The sequence below is a fragment of the Pteropus vampyrus genome, unplaced genomic scaffold, assembly GCF_000151845.1.
Source record: "Pteropus vampyrus isolate Shadow unplaced genomic scaffold, Pvam_2.0 Scaffold294, whole genome shotgun sequence".
Lineage (NCBI taxonomy): Eukaryota > Metazoa > Chordata > Mammalia > Chiroptera > Pteropodidae > Pteropus > Pteropus vampyrus.
Genome location: NW_011889075.1, coordinates 504,467 through 527,745, shown reverse-complemented (window position 1 = coordinate 527,745; position 23,279 = coordinate 504,467). Strand labels below are relative to the sequence as shown.

The 23,279-nt window shown below is 37.6% G+C and overlaps 1 protein-coding gene across 4 annotated transcripts in view; it reads left to right on the top strand.

Annotated features, from left to right (window-relative positions):
- NRP1 (neuropilin 1) overlaps positions 1–23,279 on the top strand; it is a 133,144-nt gene that overhangs the window by 73,303 nt on the left and 36,562 nt on the right. For all 4 annotated transcript variants that reach the window (XM_011376322.2, XM_011376323.2, XM_011376320.2 and 1 more), the window contains exons 7-8: positions 18,572–18,727; positions 21,809–21,953. In XM_011376322.2, the coding sequence (XP_011374624.1) occupies positions 18,572–18,727; positions 21,809–21,953 (301 nt within the window). The remainder of the gene's footprint in view (positions 1–18,571; positions 18,728–21,808; positions 21,954–23,279) is intronic.

Genomic DNA, 23,279 nt, shown 5'->3' with positions numbered 1-23,279 from the left:
GCATTGAGAGATCTGGGCGGCAGACAGCAGCTGGTGAATCACCACTTGTGGTCAGTCTGACACTGGCCCAGGGTGAAACTGGCATTTGCATAGCTCTTTGGCTATTCAAATTGTGAGTTTTTTTCACCTCACTCTTCTTCATGTGAGGTAAGCTATGTATATACTCTCATGACAACCATAGAGAGAAAAGCAACAAAGCCAGATGAGGTATTGAGGCTTCAAGAGTTACAGAAGAGACTGTCATTAAATAGCGAGGTTCCTAAGGCCAGTGAGTTGCTGCTACCAACAACATGCAAAGTGGCTGTGTCAGGATTCAGGAACTGAATTATCAGTTACGAATTGCTGAGAATGGAGACAAAAGATAATGTAAAGGCATGGATTTGATTTCAGGAACTAAGAAGGGGCGAGATGGATGTCCTTTAAGTGCCAAATGGGATGAAATAACTCATGAATTCTTAGAAATATTTTCTCTGATACAGTATTATTACACATTTTTAGCAAATTTTAGGTGGGAGAACTGAGAATTTGTTCTTTGAATTTATTATTTGAAACCCTTGTTTTTATCTTTAAAGTGAGTTGCCTCCTAAAATTAAAAAAAGAAACTGAAGTAATTTACCTTAAAGCTTTAGACTGTCATTTATTTTAACAACTTTCACATACAATTTTCTTCTGAACTTTCTGGACAAAGCTTTTGTTTCCTTATATTAATGTATCGAGTGTAGAACAAGTACCTCCTATGAAATAGTTTTTGATTTTTCATACAATTGCTAGTTTTTAGCAGGTTTATAATCTGTAAGGCTGCATTCAAAATTGGTTCCACCTGCTAAATTGACTAATTCAGAACATACATTGAGCCAGGTTATCCTTATTGTAAACTCTCTGTGCTTGTAAGCCAGACACTGTAGTGTGTGCATTATCTCATTCAGAACATTAGTAAATTGCTGAGATTCAAATAAAATGATGCTTTATAACTGTGTAACTAGAGAACTGACAAAAATAGCTCACTGGGTTACCCAAACGTGGAATGATGCATGTAAAATAGAACGTTGGCAAATTTAGGGAAAATACAGCTGTTCAGTTGAATGTTTATTACCCAGGTGTACTGTGTGTATGTGTATGTGTGTGCAGTTTATTGCAATTAATACTAACATGTTATTTTAGCTAAAACATTGATCTGGAAGAGAGACGATTTACTTTAAAAAAAATTCCCCAAGGTGAGCCTTTGGTTATCTTACCCTGATTCTGCATTGACTTCTACTTCCTGCATAAAATAAGTGCTTTACATCCTTCCTTTCATATATCATAGGTCTTTATTCTTTGATTATCTTTCCACCCAGGAAGTCCATGTTCCAAAAGTTACTATCTCTTGGGGAACTTTTCCTAATGCTTTCTCTGGTACCTTGATTTTTCCATATTATAGGAAGTCACTTGAAGGAAATATATATAAGAAATGTTTATAGGGACAGATTAAATTCAGAGTGTTTTTTTTCCCAAGAGGACATGATTTGGGGAAAACAGAATGCACATTTTACATAATTATTTAGACAGTTTTAACTGATTTTTTTTTTCATATAGAAAAATACCAAGATAATTTTAACTATTCTGGTCAAGTTGACCACTTAATTCAGTTTTAAAAATTAGTCAAATGATTTTACTAATTAATATTTTATGTCAGCACTCCCTAAAGAAAATGTATGAAGTTTAAAGAAACCTCATAGATATTTATGATGCAGCATCACTGGAAAGACAATACTGAAAGAACCACAAATGTTTAGGTCGAATTGCCCTTAAAAATCAATTAATTTGCATAGCGTGCACATTCCGTTTTGCTTGCAGTTTTGGTTTTATGTTTAATGCCAGTGTCTATTTGGAGCAAACATTCATAAATATTTTCTAGGGGGAAATTTTTTTTCTTTGTAGGATATCTCAACTCTAAGTGTAAGACTGAAAACAGATGCGAACATCATTTTGTCTAAATTCCTTCATTTGCATATGTTCAGAGGTTAAGTAATGTACAAGATCATATAGTGAGTTAATGACAGAACCTGGACTAGTATCTTAGTGTCCTTTCTCCCACTTCTTTATTACTATTTAATTTCAACAAGATGTGAAAATAGATTCGGATCCTTTTTGAAGATGGTATCCTGAAGACCAAGCAAGCACATTTAAACCCCAGCATATTTTTGCTTAGTTGCTGATTGATAAATGATTCTATTAAATTGAACAGTCACTGAAAAAACTTTAACGTAAACAAATGATTGGCCTAAGTCTACGGCAGGATTTCTCGGCATGGACAATACTGACATTTTGGACCAGATAATTATTTTTGGGGGGTCTTTTTTTATGCATTGTAAGATGTTTGGCAGCATTCCTGGCCTCCACCCACTAGAAGCCAGTAACACACACATGCAAACATACACATGTACACACGCACACATGCTGCCATCATGACAACCAAAAATGTCTCCAGACAATGCCAAATGTCCTATTGGGAGTAAAATCACCCATAAATGAAAACCAGGGGGTGTAGAAGATGCCTAAAATCCTAATCAAGTTATTTTTTAAATATTCAGGTTGGTCAGCATTTTGAAAGAAAGAGTAACTGGTTGTTTGGCTGGTTTTTGTCCCTTTTCAACTGTTTATCATAGATATGATTTGAATAGAACTGTAGTTCTTTTGTTTTCTAAAAATACAGATTCATTTGTTTACCTTATGCAGGAAAATAGCCTTATAAACCTTGCTTATTTATCTTAAGGTTCACTATTTTTAGCTTTAAACGTGAACTGTTTTTAGTTAAATAAATACAGATGTTATTTTAGAATACTGCAAGCTCGGGTCTCAAAATGCACTGATAAGGATGGAATTAAGAAAACACCAAGACAAAATCGCAAATTATGTTGACAGGATTTAGGAATAATAAGACTGAAATGAGCTCCTCCACACCTGGACATGTGTGTCACCAACCCTGGCTCATTTTAATTTTTTTTTTGCAGTAGGCAAATCAAAGAAGTTTTTTATTTTTTTAACTTCGAATATAATCAAGAGTAAGGAACCGTGTTTGAAAAGCTTGTCTATTGCTTATTACCTTATCTTTTTATGAGAAAAATACTATAAAGTTTCCAATTCTATAACCTAAACAACAACACATTAAGAGCTATCAATTACCAACCAGTTTCATATCTGTGGACCAATAAGAAGGCAAGGTTGTTGGTTTCACATCTGTTTTCAGTGAAAGGCTGTTCCTGTCTGTGGCATTTAAAATTTAAAGAACTTCTGTTATTATACAATTGGGAATCCTTGGGGAGTAAAATGTTAATGAAATCCATAACATGTACAGATTTTATGATAGCAGTTTTAAGAAATTCTTTTGGTGGGGTTTGTTGATTTCTGTCCCGGCGGTAATAACTGTACCTTTACAGAGTGCATTAATGTTCGCATTTAGGAGCAATGGCTACATTTATGCAGCGTGTAATGTAACACACAAAATCCTGAGCTTTAAATAACTTTCATATCGTAATTTGAAAGCCCCAGAGCAAAAAATATGTGTTCTTCAGAACTGGCAGAACCCGCAGTTTGAAATGTTTCTAGCACGTCCACAGCACCTTTCTTCAAAAGTGAAGAAAGTGCACCCTGGAAATTCCAAAGCCGAGATGTGCGTGGATATTCCACGCCCTCATATAGTTCTCATTTCATGCACCCTTCACAAGCCCCACAGCAAATGAGCAACTTTTATCCATATCAAAATAACAATTTTGGATGCCGACCTGAAACACACATACGTACACACACACACACACACACACGCACGTGCACACACACACACACACACATTTCCTTTCTCCACTTCACCCTCTAGTCTTCACATTTCATTCAATTCTCTGTTCAAATAGAGAAAAGTAGATTAAATAAAAAATGCTCTATAAATCCCAATAGTAATAAAGTACATTATGCTTTTATATTTCCAGCTATTGAACAGAGTAAGTACTTGAGACTAATTGCACATGTTATGACTCAGAATAATCACATACATACTTATGCAAGTGATTGATGCATTGTTTCAATTCTCTTTGCCTCAAGGGGTTAAAAATGCATTTATGGCATTCCTCTAATTGCCTTTTTTCAGAAGAATGAAGTCTTAATTTTACCAAAGTTTTATTTTCTTACAATTCGAATGTTTTAAACTTCTAATTATATTTTCTAGATTTAGCAGAAAAATAAACCAGCTCCTTCATTATTTTAGAAAGGCTGGGAGGGTTATCGATAGAACTCTTCAGGGGACAAGTGATTGGCCCAGACAGCTTCTGCAGTCTTTTCAAGCATTTAAGATTCTGTGATTCTTTTAAAAATAAATTTACTCTATCAGCTCATGCCCTAGACTTGCCTAAATGAAAATATAAATATATGAAGCAGAGCTGGAATTCATTTTAAATATTGCTGATAATCATGTGAAGCAGCACATAGCAAAAAAAGAAAAAAAATTAATTAAAAAAGATTTTCTTCCCCTTAGATCAAGTAATTGTTTAGGCTGGCTTCACCCATGAAGCTTATCTGCGGAATTCACCTAGAAACTTCACTAGTGGGGTCCGTTTTCCTTGGTTCCTTTGTGCCAGCGCACAGGGAAGTGTGGCCCACGAGGGGAGATAAGATGAAGCCAAGACAGTTCATCTTTTTCATGTCTCTCCAACCTTTGAAGGAAATATCTGTAGGGCATGGGCTTACCCACCACAATAGACTATTCACATCTTTAAGTCCTCCCAGCGCCCACTCTTTTTTTCTTTCCTTAAGAAGACAGATACCATGCTTAATGCTGAGCATGTTATAGCCCATAATGCTAACCCAGAGAAGTAAAGGGGAAAACCACCCCAGGAAACCAGCTGTGTGAAGGAGGTCATCACAGGTGCCTTCCACTTTTAAGACTTGGCATGTCTACTTAGGACTAAAGCTGATAAAGGTAGAGCCCGTCTCAGAAGAGAGAGACCAAGATCTAGATGGAGGCACAGACTAATGGCTATACAGATCCAAGAAATTTGACAGAGCCTTCAGTTTGACGATCTGGAAATAAAATATTAACTTTCCAGTGCAATATACTCATGATGAAGAAAAGAAGTTAGCAAATCACGTGAAAATGTTTTTGATATTTCAAGAAATACACAAAGCTCATGCGGAAAAGAGAAAAGAACTTTTTAAAGTTCTCAATCTTAAAAAATGAAGATATAATGTGCAAAATTTTACTAGCCTAGTTTTTTAAACATTATTTTAAAAATCCAGACTGGTCATTGGTACTCTCAATCAGCAATATTCTATAGTGCATACATAATACTCTGTCTGTAGCTTTAACTTATGTTTCCAAATATTGCGTTCATTTATAAGGATGCTGTTATTTCTTTAGAAAATTCCAAAACCAGGATGGCAAGAATTTATTTTAGCAATCATTTACCATATAAAGAAAAATCAGTTAATACATTTGTTCATTTAACATGATAGTTCCTCTAAATCAACCACTAGTAAATAAATAAATCTTATTTTTTGAGACAAATATGGAAAGCATCTTATATGACCTCTATCTGCCCTGTGTCTTTGGGGGAGGGGAGTAGAACAAAAAGTAAAAAGAGGCAGGAGTAGATAATTTGGAGTTCAACTTGCATATGCTGAAATCCATCTTCGATTATCAGCTTCTATAATACAATAATTTAGTTCCCTTGGTCTAAGAACTTTGCTGCTTTTCAGAAGAATTTATATGAATATCTATTTATCTTTCTTTAAAGTGTCTAGATTTAGATATGTGTCTCATATAAAATTCATCTCAATTAAAATATTTTTATCAAAAGTAATTCAAAAGATTAAAAACCAGCTCATTCCATTTCTTTTTAAATACTGGCAGTTTTATTAAAACTGTACAGAGTGATGTATGTTCATCCTTAACTTTGCATCTAAAAATATAGTGATAATGTGATAGGACTCTTAACTGCTCTGAAAACCTACAGGGCCGTATGAAAAGAATGCTTTCATCAGCATTCCCAGAGATGGCCCTTAGCTTTATTTCTTTTGTCAAGAACCTCTCGCTGCCTTCCTCACCCCACACGCAGCCACGTGGCCATGTTCACCAAGAAAACATTTCACCTCTTGTCACCTCCAAAGTATGTGGTTGAAGTAGATGTGTCCAACCATGTGTTAAGAATGGTTCCAGTGGATAAATGCAAGTCACAGCTTCCATTATGTTAAGGACTTCAGGCAGCGCTGGGGAGGGATGACACGGTATGTTCAGTGCCACATCTGTGCCTGTTCTCTTGTGGTTTGAAAGTCGTCATGCAGATGCATTTTTCCTGTTGTATGACCCAGGCTGAAATGCATGAAATTAGTATAGATAGAATTTTTTTTCAGAACATGAAAAGAATTTGCAGTTCTGTCTGCTGGCTGCATCTGGATAGCAAAGCAGCATGTCTTCAGAGCATGTGCCTTATCTTTTTCTTCTAGAAGCATGGAAATCACTGTATAATATCGTATAATATTTTTCCCTTCCTTGTTTTCATTTTCCACATCCATCCATGGAGTTTCCAACTTTCTAGTTTTTCTCCTGCCACAGGCTGACCTTTGCTCAGTCCAAAACTACAGAACATCAATTGTGAGTTGTAATTACAGATGATTCTCTTAGAGAGTGATTATTAGAAAATGCGTTATTTCAAGGCTTTCTCTACCTCCTTTATAAGCGATCCCCTAAAAAGAATCAGTATACACTTCCTGGCTGAATGGTTAGCTTCCAACAGGGAAAACACAGTTAACCAAATATTAAATCTCCAAGTTCATTTCATCTGTTCTCAGCAATGATTGGCATCCCTTCAGAGAATAACTGTTTACACACAATTTCTGACGACCAGCTGTACCTAGGCAGTCTGTTCTTTCTCTTCTCTCTGTCTCCAGCAGCATTCGTTACAACCTTACGTGGCTGACGGACTCTAATCTCAGTAATCAAATCAGCTCCTTGCAGGGTTTTTAATGCCAAGTAGAGGAGTTTTCTTGGACACCTGCACTTCCACATTCTCCATCAGAACATGAAACTCTCATTAACATGAGCAGCCCACCTAGATTACTGAGAAATAGATGGAAAATCAGTGGGAAAAGGGTGCCGTCAAATTTGATTGGCCAAGAGACTGATTTAAACTATTGCCCCCCTCTGCAGGTTTTCCGTTTCCAAAAATTCATCTTTGTGTTTGTTTTCAAAACAAAGCTTTTAGGAGGAGAAAGAAAAATTAAAGGCGTGACTTCCTGCAAAACTAATAATAAACAAGTCATTTTGTTTGGGCTGGAATAGACAGATGCTGCTTGAGTACAAATGTCTTGAGTACAAATGTGTGTTTATCTTGAGTCATGTAGGACTCTCCCCAATAGTACAGATAAAACTTAATGGGTAGTGTAGAACAACAGCTTTTGAAACAGAAATATACCTTACCTGTACATGCTTTTTAATATGTTCTTGGTCTTTTAGGCTTGAAAAATCTCTTTAAATTGCTGATAGGCTGGAAAGATGTATGTGTCTATAACTGGTGTCGCTGTCCCTTGGAAAGGCATTGCGTGGCCTTGCCTCAGTGCAGATCCAGCTGGGGTGCTTCATCCATGAGCCTTGCTTACAAGGCTGTTTCTCAGAGACGAAGAGACAAAGAAACACAAAGATTACAAATGGCCTGTAATCTGCATTCATTTCCTAGCCACACAAAGCTATCATTCCATCTTATAAAGATCACATGTTAATTAGGTAAAACCATGGAACCTCTAGTTACGCCGTGAAATTTTGATGTTGCTACTTTTGTAAATATACAGGAAAGGTATGGGAGCCGTCTAAGATACCAGATACATAAAAATCCAATACATAAACTTCCCAAGGATGGGCATCATGCTTGCAAATAATTTATCTCTAAAATAAAAATTCGAGATTTGATGAGATATTTGAGAGCATGATAGATATAGTGAAAAAATGATTTAGGCTCTGCTACCCTGTGGGGTAACTTCTGGAAGGAGGGACACTTATTACATTCATGAGAGGTCATTTGAGAAATAAATAAAAAGGAATATTTCACATGGAACAGACCTGGGCAATGAAGCACATCATTTCGCACATTCTAGCCTTAAGTAGTGGACTTTTCAAAGGACTGGAAAATTTATGAGTAGTTATAATTTTTGCAGTTATAAACACCAAGATAAGAATAATTACATTCCTAGCTTAAGAGTACGTTAGTTGTCCAAACACTTTAACATTGACTTTAATGATGGGTATTTGGCTTTTGTTTGGAAGAAAGGAGTTTCAGATCTTGCCAGCAATGCTGGACTGACCCAGCATTCAATTTAAATTCAACAAACATTGAGCATCTGCTAAGGATTATGGGCTAGTATGTAGGGCTAGGTGAATTTAAAGTTAAAGAAGGCTCTCTCTTTCAAAGAAGTTATAATCTGGGTGCTACAGGCAAACCTACACACACACACACACACACACACACACACACGCGCGCGCACTCGTGCGCACATACACCCATTCACATTCCAATTACCCAAATGACTAAGGGACAAAAATATTAGGGTCACATTCTTATGGTTAATGTGTGTACAAATGCATCATTATGAACCTCATAATAACCATGAGAAGTAAGTGAACGGGCTAAGCATTGGTATTTTTGTTGGCGAGAGGGGGAGACTAAAGCTGGAATGGCTAATTAACTTGCTTAACATTTTCCAGGTCACTCTTTAATGTTAAAGCCTCAGAGGTAGTCCTGGGGCCTGTGCCTTTTTGCTGCCACATGCTGCCTTTATCACCCCAGTTTTTTCCCCTGTACTCCTAGAATTCATTAGAATTCATAGAGTATTTTTAATGCAGTCTGTTCACTCTGTATTGAGATTTATTGTTTACTTGACTTTTTCCCTCACTGACTAGAGGGCAAGGATCTGGTAACCTTCTTTTTCTTTCACTCAAGATCTAGCACTTTTTTGTGTTATAAATGAATAATTGCCAATCACCAACATCCTTCCACAGTGCAACGGATATTAGAAACAAAAATACCCACCATTATAATAAGCTCATGCTCTGAACTCATTGCCTTCTCATTAAATGTTTGAGAAGCAAATGGTATGATTTCAACAGCAGTGTGGATCCCTAAAGAAAGCATCACCCAGTTTTTATACTATTTCACTGAAATGTTTTCTTTAAATGTAGATGCAAACTTAGGGTAGGAGTGTGCCATTAGGCTGGAGAGGAGCCTCTGACTCATGCAGTTTGAGGTTTGGGTCTCATTTTCAGGAAAGCTTGGGTTCCAGAGGCAGAGAAAGCACACATTCTAGTGGAATTACCTCAGCACTGCGATGCACAGTCATGAGTTTATAGCTTAATTACCAATAAGATTTACGTGTCTTTCTGTCACTAACCAAGCACTTCCTGGCCAGAACTGTAGACCACATGGAGGCCCACACAGAGGATGGTATGTGTAGGAGTGGGGAGGGGAGGACACTGAATCTTGCTCTCTAAAGGAATTTTACCAAGAGATGTTAGAAGGAAAATATTTATCATATTAGATATTTTGAAATGTAAGCAGTTGGGTGTGATTTTTTTTCCCTGTTCCTTCTGCCTTTAGCTCATCAACCCTGGCCCCTTCTTCAGCAAAATATTGTCTTATACTACGAGGTCTAGTTTGAGTGATTCAAATGACCTCTTTTCCATAAAGCCTATTCTTTCCCTTCCACAAGTAATTGTTCCTTCTTCTGAATCCTGAAATACCTCATCCGTGGCCATGGTGGCACTTTTTCTTTTAGTCTTATATTATCACTATTTCCATATAGGCCTGCTTGCTTCCAGAGCCTGGCATACAATAAAGATCTGTTGAATTTCATGGATTAAATGTTTTTATCTGGACACTTTTCCTTCAGTTTAATTTCACATACTCAGTTTCAGCAGCTACAGTGTGTGAAGTACCATTTGAGATTTAAGACTCATCTGTGCGATCACTCACCCTGACTTTGTTTATTAGTTTACTGCTTGCCCCCAAATGTTTTTAATAACAACAACAACATGTACCTAATACAGTCCTGTTGAAATTATGTGCAGAGATAACAGATTCTGCTACTATGTTTTAAAGCGGTTGTGATCCAGACCATCCTTTATCCATTCTTCCATTATTGGACCCAGAGGTCTGAACACATAATCGCTTACAGACCATCTAGAGCCACACACCTGTGGTCTGCTGGGACACTACCACTTGACCAGTCAGCTTGCACATGCCTACCTAGGCTACACAATTCCGACCCTTTAGAGAGCACTGTCCTAGATTTCATGGGTATTGCACATAGACAGTTAATGTATGGAATCAAGAGTTACGGCAGAACAGCCTGTGCCGGCCTGTGCCCTCCATGTAGGAGACGCTCACAAAATCATTGCTGAGCAAACCCATCTAGCAAGAGCACATGCTGAAACTTCCCTATGAGGCATTTGACCAGGAAACCTACATCGTGTTTACATATATTTAAGGCTGGTTACAATTTCTTTTTTAAAACTGTAGCATACTTAGTTTTCTCTCTTAAGAAGTTCCAATTAAGCAATATTTACTACAGAGTTTCTAAGGTAAATTCAAGTTTCTAGGGATTACATTTGGTATGTTCTGAGTAGTTCTCTTCCCAAATCAAAGGATTAGGCTCGAGTTTTAAAGTTAATGCAACTTAAAAATAAGAATTCAAAAAATGTTAATTAAAAGTCTTAAGTCCTTGAGTCTTTCACTGCCCAGCAGTAGCTCCTGAGTATTCTAGTTGGAAAAGGGGGCCATTTAAATGGTATCTTCTTGACCAAGCTGTTAAAGGTTTCGGAGGACCTGTCTGCACGTTCACCTGGTATTGAAGCAAAATACCACTTTTTAAAGAAGAAATGAGTTCATAGGTCAGTCAATGTATGTCTAAAAAATGTAAAACAGCCTTTTTTTTTTAAAGCATAAGGATTTAACTAGCCTTACTTTTTAACTCTACGGAACAGTTTCAAATTGACTTAGATTCTGATTGCTTGTATCTCAGAGTCTGTAGAAACCCCAATTATTCTCCTCCTTTGCCATCAGAACATAGAGTGTCCCGATGTCTAGATTTCTCATAAGAATTAAAATGGGATATTTGTCTCATTTTTATGAACAAAATTATATGTGTTCTAGAAAATAAGGAACGGGAAAAAAAAACCCCTCAGGTTTTACATAGAGTATGTGAAGATACTGGGCTCATATTTGTCTTAAGTATGTTTCATAAATTAAGCTGATTATTTTCAGGCAGGTGTCACAGTCCCGTGCACTGCTCCCAAACCAAAGGTCTTCCACAGCCTGATGCTGTGCCTATCACACCGAGGAAATGGAGACCAGAGGTGGCGTCTCCATCCTAGAGCAGCGTTCTTCTTCTTCACATTCCATATTTATGGTGTTCATATTGGAGTAATTAGAGTAGCTGGATTCTGGAAATGTCTAGTTGAAATGCTATAGTATTAACCTGCCACACGGAGTCCCTTTTATTTCTTTTTGCCAATGCTGCTTGCCAATTTTAACAACTACAGCAGATTTTACTATTCAAACAGAACCAGATGGAACTCCAGTTCAAAGACTATATCAGAATTAAATATTTTTTTAATTAGTTGCTTCTGATTTATGCAAAAAAATAAAAAATAATATGAGAGTGAGAGAATGTGCCATGCATCCAGACACAGCAAAACAGACACAAACATTTTCTCTTTTTATCAACCCAAAAGACAAATGTCAGCCCTGGGGACTTCATTTTTCTTGTCCCTTTCCTTGTTGTTCTTTTGCCATAAGTACAGTGGCAGTCAGGGAAGCCAGACTTTCCACCGCATCTGTTACGGCCTTATCTAATGTTATGCTAGCTGGTTGGCTCATGTCTTCTAATAGGAAAATTCATCTGTTCGTTCACTTGGGATTGTTTTACTATCAGCATAGATTTGTTGCAACCACTAATCTTTTTCCACACAGGAAAATGCTTTGCCTTAATTTAACTAGGAAAAAATGATTAATTCAGGCAATTAAAACCAGAAAAGGACATTGGTAAGGTCCTTCCTGCATTGCAGTGTTCTAATACTTGAGTAGTTTAATTCTTTACTAGCACTGTAAATGTTTCCTCATTATCTCTTGTTAAAAATGATCCATCATTACCATCTTGTTTTTCAACAACATAACTAAATCATTTGCAAAGTTTTGCTTTCCAGTAGCCAGTGTAAATTTTAAACTAATAGTCAAAAGTAATCATAATGGTTTCATATTCTCTATAATTATGCAAAAATATTTAATTTCTAAAAAGGATAACTATAAAATTTAATTATTGTTTACTAAGACATTCTAAATTATTTTTCTATGAGTGTGCTTTTTACGACATAATTTGGGGAACAGCATAGATGTGGTGGTTCATGCATGGGCCACAGATCTGATATGGGGTAAGTCCTGGCTCAGTCACTGCTAGGTTATGTGACTCTGAGTGAAGCACATACATTACTTTCTTCCTCGGTTGCTTTGCCCATAAAACCTCCTTTTATGACTGTTATGGGAATAGAAAGAGATAGCGTATGTATAGTTAGCCCTTAATATAATGCTTCTCTTGAATTTTCTATTAATTGTAGTAATTTTAGCCATCAGTATTTTCTTCTATGTAATACAGTAATAGTGAAAAAATACATAAGAGATATAGATAATTATATCACCGAGTATAAAGTGGTTATATTCTAATTGGTAAGTATAAAAAGTTCAAGATTTTAAGTTAAGGAAAACAATGGTCAGGTGCTGTGAATTAAGCCCACAGATCCTAGAATGGCACTTATGTTCAAATGCTTGGGCTCTACCAGAAAACGTGTGTTATCTAAGGAAGTGAGACAATTGCTCAAAAATATTTTCTTTAGCTTGTAGAGTTGTAGAGTCTAGTGATGAATTAAACAGCTCTTTGAGTCATCAGAGATGCTCTAAAAAAAAATCTGACACACTGCCCCCAAACCAAAAAATATTTTTCCTGTTTTTAATCAGACTTCAGTTCTTTGTCCTTTATTTTTTCAGGCTTTTGCATTGACCTGCCTTGAAACTGTTAAAAACTGGTAAACGCTCTCTTGCCAATCTAACTGGGCAGTATTTTATTGAGCAAGACAGATTTTCATTTCAGAAATGAGGTTTTCCACATTATGGCATTACCAATAGCTGGTTATATATTATTATAGGAAGCAACAATATTCATTTCATGGCTCAGAGGCTGCATGCTGGTGTTCAACCAGCAGTTTGCAAAGGTTTGCTATGTGATTTACTACACAATGCTAAAACCAGGTCTCTGTCTTCAAGTGATTCTTAGTAAAATGTGGGCCTCTCCTGGCTTCTCTTTATCTAGGGAATGTGTTTCCTGTCATTACTAAAACAATGCCATGGCCGTAAAGTGCATGTGGTTTATAACTGTAGCCATCTTACGACAGAAAGCAAGTCAGGAGCATGATTAAAACCCACACCATTGGCGACTGTCACCCCAAGGAGCTCCTGGGATGCCATCCCCTGCCCGCTAGAAGTGGATGAGGACAGCTGTTTTCTTCTACTAGTGTGCCTCTTCCCCAAAATAAAAGTCAGACCTTCCTCTTCTATATCTGTTGCCTAGTAATGTCTTCTCTTTGTATGTGGAGCACAATAAAAGTAAGCTGTAGGTAGACATCCTACCAGCGCTATTAGTCTTTTATATTTATATTGGAAACAAGATGTCATATTGGGTCACTTCTGCTGGTTGTGCTACATAAGCCAGCTCAAAGAGAGGCCACTCAATAGTAGTTTGATAAACTTCTATAAAATAATCTCCATACCATCAGATAAGTACCAGATGTTTATGTGTGTCACACACACATGGAGTGAAACATTCAACAATTTTAGTGAATGCATTTGATGTTCAGCTCTGTGCGTACCCCCACACATCATCACACCCCCTCACCATTACCCTTAATGTTAAACAGAAGTACAACAAACTCAGTTGTGAAATCACATCCATCTTTTAATTAAAAATAAAGCAGCTGTGAAATAATGATGTTCTTTCAAAATAAGAAAACAGTGATTGGAGCATAGCTGATTGGATTTAGGGAAAGCAGGTTATTTAATTATGGTTATTGTGTGTCTGAATTTTTATAGAAAGAAAGGAAGTATTGTTAGGACAATGAACCCTCAAAGCACAGAGGGGTGGCATTATATAGAACTGCTCTGGATTGTATCTTTGTCTTTCCAGCTGCCTGTCTTGAGTCGCCAAACTTGTCTGTTAAAATGTGAGGTTGACGAGAGCTCATCATAATACAAAAAGCTAAACCAAGAGGATGATCATGGCTGATTTTGAATGTTTTTCATGACAACTGATTATTTTGGCTTTAAAATTACCAGAGCACGATATTCTTTAGAGATCAATACATTTCTTGACAAAAGTCTATAGAAGGTGAGGAAACATGATAGACTATTTAGTGTCTGTCATCTCATTCATTCGTTTCCTTCTCCTTGCCTCTGCACTTCCTGCTCCTCCTTCTTCCTGGAACATTCTTTCCCTTTGCACACACTTGCAAACTCCTACTGTGTATCCTTAAATATGTATCTTAGACATCAAAGTCAGCTGTAAAATGTCTCTAATCTCCCTACCTCCAATTCTCTGGTAAGGTGTTGATTCCTTCCTTTGTGCTGCATCGCACTTTATGCACATTGCCCCATTCTGTAATCATGTGTGTGTGCTTCCCACTCCCTTACTGCTCTTTATATCCTCACCACTTAATGCAGAACTTAGCAGATAAGCAGAATTATATGTCCGCTGAATGAATGTCAATCAAATTGAGTACCGATGTTCACGGATAGCAGCCCGATTAAATAGATTACGCTATAACTATACTACAAAATACTGTGAAGCCAACGAAAAACTATAATGTAGAAAAATATTTTGTCTTAGAAATACATTCATAAAACTAAACAAAAAGCTGGTTATCAAACATAGAGGTAATAGCACCTCATTTTTATAATAACAAAACATACACACAATATTCACATGTATTTTGCATAAGAAAAAGTCTGGAAGGCTATTATCAGTGGTTATTTCCTAATGTTGGTCTTATGGAGATTTTATTTTCTTCTCTAATCTTTTCTGCATCTTATGAATTTTCAGCAGGCATTTTATTACTTTACCATATAGGAAAGCAGATATTCCCTAAAAGAAATCATAAAAGTCTGGATGGAGGTAGAGCAAAAACACATGATGGATTTAATAACGGAGACATGAGCTATGACTTAATATTCTGGGGTAAAAAGTGACTTACTCTGCCCACCAGACCAGAAAAAGGAAAAAGTCACTTGTTGTCAACAAAGAGGAAATGATTAAGCCGAGAGAACTTTACACAAGGAAGGCAGGCAGAAAAGGCTTCTCTTGTGTTAGGCATAACAAATATTTTAATAGATCTAGAAGAAAGATATGGTTGGAGGGGAATAGACGCAGCAGGTGAGATTAAAAAGGTAAACAGAGGACAGTGACATGATTGGCAGGGACGGCTTCACCCGTGAGAAAGGTATACACACAGGCTTGCAGTCCTTCTGAATCTCCTGACACAGACACCATCGGTGTGATCAGTGGCACTTCTGAGTTGGAAGGCTGTGTCTCGCCTCCCAAACAATCAGGCACAGGAGGGTCTCTGTTAGGGCATTCTCCTCAGGTGCCCAGGGAGAATGGACTTAAAAGAGCTTCCCCAGCCTTGACAGTGAGAGTTCCCACAGTGCTGGGAGGCTGTGTCTTGTTAGAGTTCTGGGTAACCTTCCAATTTTAATTGCAATGGTTCCCAGCTTTAGTCATATTGTGAGGTTGTCATTCATCATTACTAAACCCAGTGGCAGTAATGTTAGGAAGAAAAATGAAATGAAATGTCAAGTATCCCAGTGTGGTAAATAAGAGAATCTGCAGAGTTAAAGCACAGCAGGAGACTTTATGCAATTACAAGGGGAGGTTGCTAATGCATTTCATTGCCACTGAGAAAAGAAAATATATTTTCTTTTTTATAAGTGATTCATGCATACGCTTTTGGGGCCTTTCTGTCTGGGACCTTGGACGCCTCTGGTGTTGGGTCCCTTGTTAATTCCAGCAAATTGCTTCTTCCTTTTACATCAACTGTTTCTAGTGCCTAGAATTCTTCTAGGTGGCCACCAGTTAACTTCTTTCCTACCTGGTAACAAAACTTTATCCTAAAAAACAAAATTTGAAAAGCAGGAAAAGGACAGCCAGGGAGTGAAGTTCTAGAGTTATTTCAAATCAGCCAAAGCTGAATATCCACTCTTGGGAATTCAATCGTTTCCAAACTGCAGAGCCATTTGTAAGTTTGACAAGAAGAGTTTATTTAAATAGCTCTGCTTCATGCTCCCTTGGTCGTCAAGATTTTTAAGGGCCCTTCAGCTTGAAAGGGACTATGGCATTGGGCATGACTCAGTGGACAGTGAGTAAAACTCTAAGTGTTCTGAGAGCTTTTAAAAACAATTGAAATTGTTCAGCGCAGCCATTTCCAGAACACCCATTAACTTTCAGATTGCAGCATTAGGAAATCAGAGTTTTTGCAGCAACTTAAAATTATCTGATTATTTGCCTGGAACTGAGTAAGATTTAGACTTGCTAGATAACATACAGAATACCCAGTCAGTTAAATTTGGATTTTGAGTAAGCAATGACCCAGTTGTTAGTATGTCCCATATGTTGCATAGGACATGCTTATACTAAAAATATTTGTTGTTTTTCTGAAATTCAAATTTGACCGAACATCTTGTATTTTCACTTGCTAAATCTAGTAAACCTGGATTGTCTCCCTTTTTTGAAATTTGTGCACAAATTCATACAAAGTATTATGGTTCACTTTTGAAAGAAATGCAGATTTTAGGTACTCCATAAAAAATGTGTTGGGTAAATAAGTATTTGTTAAATTAAAATTGAAAACATCAACCGTTATTATCCTAAAATATTAGTTTCTACTAAAACCTTGCATTTTTTTTTTCTTAAATCTGGTAAAAGCATTCAGAGAATAGATTTTACATCTTTAAAATCAGTTAAATGGACTAAAGATTGTTTTACCTTGAATGGTACTCCCTTCTTCTCTAGATGAAATCTCCTGTTTTTGAATTGTGTAATTTCAAATTGGCTTCTATGTGCCAGGGAGGGATATTGCCGGTTTTCCTGGATATAACTGTTGGTTCAGTTTTGAAGGAACTGGCAACATGTCGATTTAATTATTCCAAAGGCCTGTAGGAAAAAGCAAATTATGAAAGAAATTCTTCAGGAGTCATTCTTCATGAGGCAGTCTATGCATAAAATGGAAATTCTTTAGATGTTCATGGCCTGTGGGCACTAGAGGGTTAATTGAAATATTGTTTTTTGAAAATTGGGTTGGGTCATGTAGTAACTGGAAAGCAGGATTCAGAAATTATGTTTGTGTTTTTGTTTTTTGGCTTTTATTGATGTTTTTAGAGAAAATGGCATTCTCTTGCCTCTTAATAATGAATATACTGTTGAAATATCTTGTAAATGTTTATCAGTTGATATTACGCGATTACTTTCTATGTCCTTTTAAAAACATTTGCCATATATTTGTTTTTCATTTCTTTAAAGTTTCTGTATTATACAGACATACAATAAATAGAGGGTACAATAAATACAGGGAAATAATTTGATGGGAATAATCAAATTGTCCATAATAGGAAACAGAATATATTTTGAATATATAGAAACTAGTAACAGCTTTTGTTTTAAGATCATTCTTGGTTCTTAATGATGGAAATAAAAATAGTTAAAGAAAAAAGCTATTTTACTTTACTGAAAACATGGAATCATAGGAAGTCAGAGCTAAATGGGGGCCTTCCAGGTGATCTAGTCCAACTTCTTCGTTTTAAAACGAAGAACTGGAAGCCTGAAGATGAAGTGGTTCAACAGCTAGCTAATGGCAGAGCCAGTACTAGAACCTGGAGCGACTGATGCTTAGATCTTTGTCCTTCTCACCCATATCATATCTTTGTAGGAACAACTCGAGGGTTCATTTCCCAAACCACAACGCGCACAGTGCTTTCAAAGTCAGTATTGTTTCAGTCTGCATCCTATTGAGAAGGAGGTAGGATGCTAAAGAGTGATGGGAAATAGGACCGTGTTAGACTTGAGTTCCAATCCAGGCCTCTCCAGTATCTAATATCTATGTTTATCTTGTCTTGATTTTCTATTGGTAAAATGACATATATTAATGGCTATTTGGAGAGTATTTTTAATCTCTCAGAAAACACAGCAACATGATATTGAACTCAGTTTTCTCTTTTGTACTAGAGATCACGCAATTTTGGTACAGCAATGAGAAAGATCTTCTGGGAATTGCCAACCCAAGGCAATTGCTGTCTTATCATATCTGGAATGGAATCGGAAGTTGGGGTTGTTGATGCCAGATGGAATTAGGGTCCATTGAGCCCTAGTGGAAGGAAACTATATTGTGGAGCCCACGGGGAGAGACGCTCCGGGAAATGGTGGTGCAGAATGAGCAACTGACCAGGCATATATTGTCTTGCAGGTGGATTTGGGCTTTCTGCGCTTTGTCACTGCCATCGGAACACAGGGAGCCATTTCAAAGGAAACCAAGAAGAAATACTACGTCAAGACGTACAGAATAGATGTCAGCTCCAATGGGGAGGACTGGATCACCCTAAAGGAAGGAAATAGACCTGTTGTAAGTTTGGCTGCCACCCCCTCATGCAATTTAGTCTTTAAAATTGACAAACAATTTTATTTGTTTGGGAGCTATCTGCCTGGCCTGGTTTTATTTTTGAATTGATTTAAAATGAAAAGTGCAATTAGAGGTTTAAATCTGACCAAGGGGTCTCATGTTCCCAGATCCAGAAGCCAAAAGCAAATTACACGGATGTGTCCAGGAAAAGTCAATACCAGCCAAATTAAGTGTCACAATCAAGAATCACTTTATACTTCCCACAGGGACACAAACCAGGCATAAGAAAAACACTGTCCTCTTAGAATCTTAGGGCTAGATTTTTTGTTTATTTTTTAACACTGTGTTTCTTCATTCTCTTTCATTGATTTCATTCTTTCTTCCTGTCTGTAACAGGCTGGTTTTAGAAAAGTTCCTTTCATCTACCCTCTGTGGCTCCCAAACTAATTTACAAGTGTGTTCGGCTGCTTCTGTGAGAATAAATAGAAGTAAGGTAGTCTCTCATGTTCCCTCGGATTATAGGACTTACATGCCACCTCCTCACTGCTTTCAACCAAGGAAGCCAGACAACCGTGCCCTGCACTCGGGGTTCTGCCCTAAACCGTTTGGAACTGAGGTGTTTTTTCTCAGCCTGCCTGTTTATTTGAAGTTATGCTTGCTCCAATTTAGTAATCAAAAGATTTCTGATAGCTCATACTTGCTGTTTCCTCAAAATCAAAGTTTGCCCTGTGGGCCGAGTAAAACATAGGGAATTGATAAGGATAGTGGCAAAGATCCAGGTAACTTGAAATCCCGGGTTCAGGAAGAGGTCAGTTAACATGTCCTTGTCTCTTTTTCAAGAATTCATGGCCTTGACTTTCTCCTGGGTCTGGAACTGAGAAAAGCCTCCTGGGTGTGAAGTAAGAAAACTCTTGATTCCCTCCGATGAGCTGCAAAGCTCCCTACTCTTGTTTAAAGGAGGCAAGATTGAAGTAGATATAGGTGTGCAGCTGCTTTGTGGGGAAAAGTTCTGTGGACAGGCAAGTTCAGGGCCACTGTCTAGCCTGAGAGGACATGAAATCAATCCTCTACCTGGGGACGAAAACCCTCATCGTCAACATTCATGGTGGTTAAGCAAGTAAATTTGATCCTGAGGTTCATGAGGCTTATTCTTGTTTTGGAGTAGTTTTTTGAAGACAAGCTTTGATTTCAAAAAAAAGAACCACTCCCACTCCCCACCCCCACCCCCACCAAAAAATAAACTACTAATGCCAAGGACACACCAACAAACAGAAAGAATGGATAGAACTGGCCCCAGACCTTTAGCCCTTTCTTTAAAAAATAAGTGTTACTTCTCCAAGACATTCTCTGTAGCCATTGTCCATCGATTATCCACATGACCCAGAATGGGATGTCAGAGAGCACACACAGGTTCTGAGGGCGTGCCCGACAATGCACAAAGCTCGCTCTAGCTCCACTATCAAGAACACCCTGGCACACAAAGGGCTTTCAGAGTAGGAGGCAGAAAGAATAATGATTCAGCAAGGATAAAGGCCTGGCATCTGAGCACTTTCACTGAACCTAAAAGAAACCCAAACACCCACCTGGACTTTAGTTGTCATCAGCCACCCTGCATTTCTCTGTACTATGGGGTTTTTCAGCCACTGCCCTCTGCCCTCTTTCCTACTTTCCTGAGGGAGTGTTGGCCATACCTCAGCAAGAGCAGCCTTGGGCCAACCACAGTGTGTCCTTACGTGGTTTTCGGCAAATATAAAATTTCCTCTGTGTGAGCCAGATGTTGGCACATGCAGCGCTCTCAACAGACGGCCAGGCTCTCCCTGAAGTGACTTGCCAACCCTTTGGCACCATGGTTTGGGACTCCATTCCCTCTGGCAGCTACCCATTATTCTTTGTCACACAAAAATGCTCCCACACAGATTGTTTCCCAGAGAGAGAGGGATCAGGCTAATGGCCGACTTTATAAAGCATTTGACCCCCTTCAATTGTGCAGGCCGCTTGAACTAAATGAAGTAAAGACACCATCCTGACTTTTACAAGCCCCTTCTCCCAGGGGAAGAACAAGCCTTGGGAAACTGTGGTTCTCCTCTACATGGGGAGGATTCTCCATGCCTCTCATGGGCCCAGTAATCTCTAGTTATACAACTTGAGACGGGGGAGTATGGTCTGGCTGTATGAGAAGCAGAGTGCCCGCACACAAGGCTATCATGGAGGTATGTTACTTTTACATGGCTGTCCCAAATCTATGGCTGAAGTGAAATCCAGGAAAGTGAAGCTTTTCAGTTTCACCAGAGTGTTCCACAGTGACACAGTCTCCACTCCTCGGAGATCTTGCTAGAGAACACGGCCCACTTGTGGGCGACTGGTTCGTGACTGGCGTTCATTACCCTTGCAGTTACATTGCCTCATCTTTCTTAGAAAAAAAGAAATGACTCATTTTTAAAACTAGAAGCAGAAGCGCTGGAAAAAGCTCATTCCCAGTTACATATCATTTATTGCTCAGTTTTCATTTTAACCCGTAAAATATAATTTTACCAATAACTAAAAAAGACTAATGTCATTAATTAATGTTAAGGAAAAGATCTTTCATCAAGAAATGGAGTCGAAAGGGAAAAAGCTACTTGACCTAGTGCTATAGCTGGGAACATAACCTAGAATTTTCAAAAAGCCAGACCTTGAACTGAACTCAAAAAGCATGCCTTCGGGGGCTTCCTGGAAAAGTAAAATAGTGAAAGTTCCCATGAAATGTCTATAGCTGTCTGTAGGTTCTTATGATAAAGTTAATAATTCCTACTCTTTTAGATAATAGCATATATTCTTTAACAAATGTTATCATTGTAACTGCTTTGGGAGGCTCTATCGTCTCTGAAAATTGAATCGATTAGGACAACATTCTGTCTTAGAGATGATTCTTTCTGATTGCTGTCATTTGGAAAACAACATGACAAGTTATTAACACCACATCAACGTGGACAGTCAATGCTGAAATTATAAATAATTTTCACATGTATCTGTGAAAACATTTTTTGGGGCTTGTTTTCAATCCCAAACGTCTGTTGTTAAAAAGCCCTTCTTTGTTTTATATAGATCTTTCAGGGAAACACCAACCCCACAGATGTTGTGTTTGGAATTTTCCCCAAACCACTGATAACTCGATTTGTCCGAATCAAACCTGTGACGTGGGAAACTGGCATATCTTTGAGGTTTGAAGTGTATGGCTGCAAGATAACAGGTAAGCTCCAGCTAGAAGATTGCCTAGTTTTGATTTATATAAACTTTTAAATATAGGGAGAGTCATTTTGTATAAATGTGGTCATTTTCATTTGGTAGTCAAAAGCATATGCTTTGAATTTAGACAAATGTGAGTTAAATTCTACTTGTAGTACTCACAATCTTATATGGGCAATTTACTACCTCTCAAAGCTTTAATTATCTCACCTGAAAACAGTCATAATCGTGTACACCGCTCAGGGCTGTTGTCATAAAGGATAAGCTCATAGATATAAAGCACTTAGCACAGGCTGGCATGTGGTAGACATTTGTGAAGTGGTGCCTTCCCACAAGACTGTAAGCTCTACGAAGACAAGTGCCGTGCCTTTTGTCCCTGTCTCCTGGGTTCTGGGCACACCGATGGGTACTTAGTAGATTTACAATAACACGGTGTGTGGAATGTTCTCTATCTGCTTTATCAGTTTTTAAATTTTTTTATTTTTAAAATACAGTTAACATGCAATATTATATTAGTTTCAGGTGTACAGCATGCTGATTAGACATTTATATAACTTACAAAGTGATCACCTCAATAAATCTGGTACCCATCTGACATCATACATAGTTATTACTATATTATTAACTATATTCCTTATGCTATACTTTACATCCTCATAACTATTTTGTAACTACCATTTTGTACTTTTTAATCCTTTCCTTTTTTTCACCAATTCCCATCTGGCAACCATCAAAATGTTCTCTGAATCTTTGAGTTTGTTTCTGTTTGTTCGTTTATTTCGTTCTTTAGATTCCACTTGTAAGTGAACTCATATGGTATTTGTCTTTCTCTGTCTGACTTACTTCACTCAGCACAATAGCCTCTAGGTCCATGCGTGTTGCTACATGCATGTTGGTAATATTTCATTCTTTTTTATGGCTGAACAATATTCCATTGTATATATGTACCACTTCTTCTTTATCCATTCATCTATTGATGGACACCCAGGTTGCCTCCATATCTTGGCTATTGTAAATAATGCTACATTGAACATATGGATCCATATGTCCCTTTGAAGTAGAGTTTTGGGTTTCTTTGGTTAAATACTCAGAAGTGTGATTACTGAGTCCTTCTTTGTTTCTTGTTATAGCCTGTTTTAAAATCTATTTTATCTGCTATAAGTATTGCTACCCAAGCTTTTCTTCCCCCATTTTCATGAAATACATCTTTCCATTTCTTTACTTTCAGTCTGTGTGTGTCTTTAGATCCGAAGTGAGTCTCTAGGTAGCATATGTAAGGGGCTTGTTTTTTTATCCATTCAGCCACCCTGTGTCTTTTTATTGGAGTATT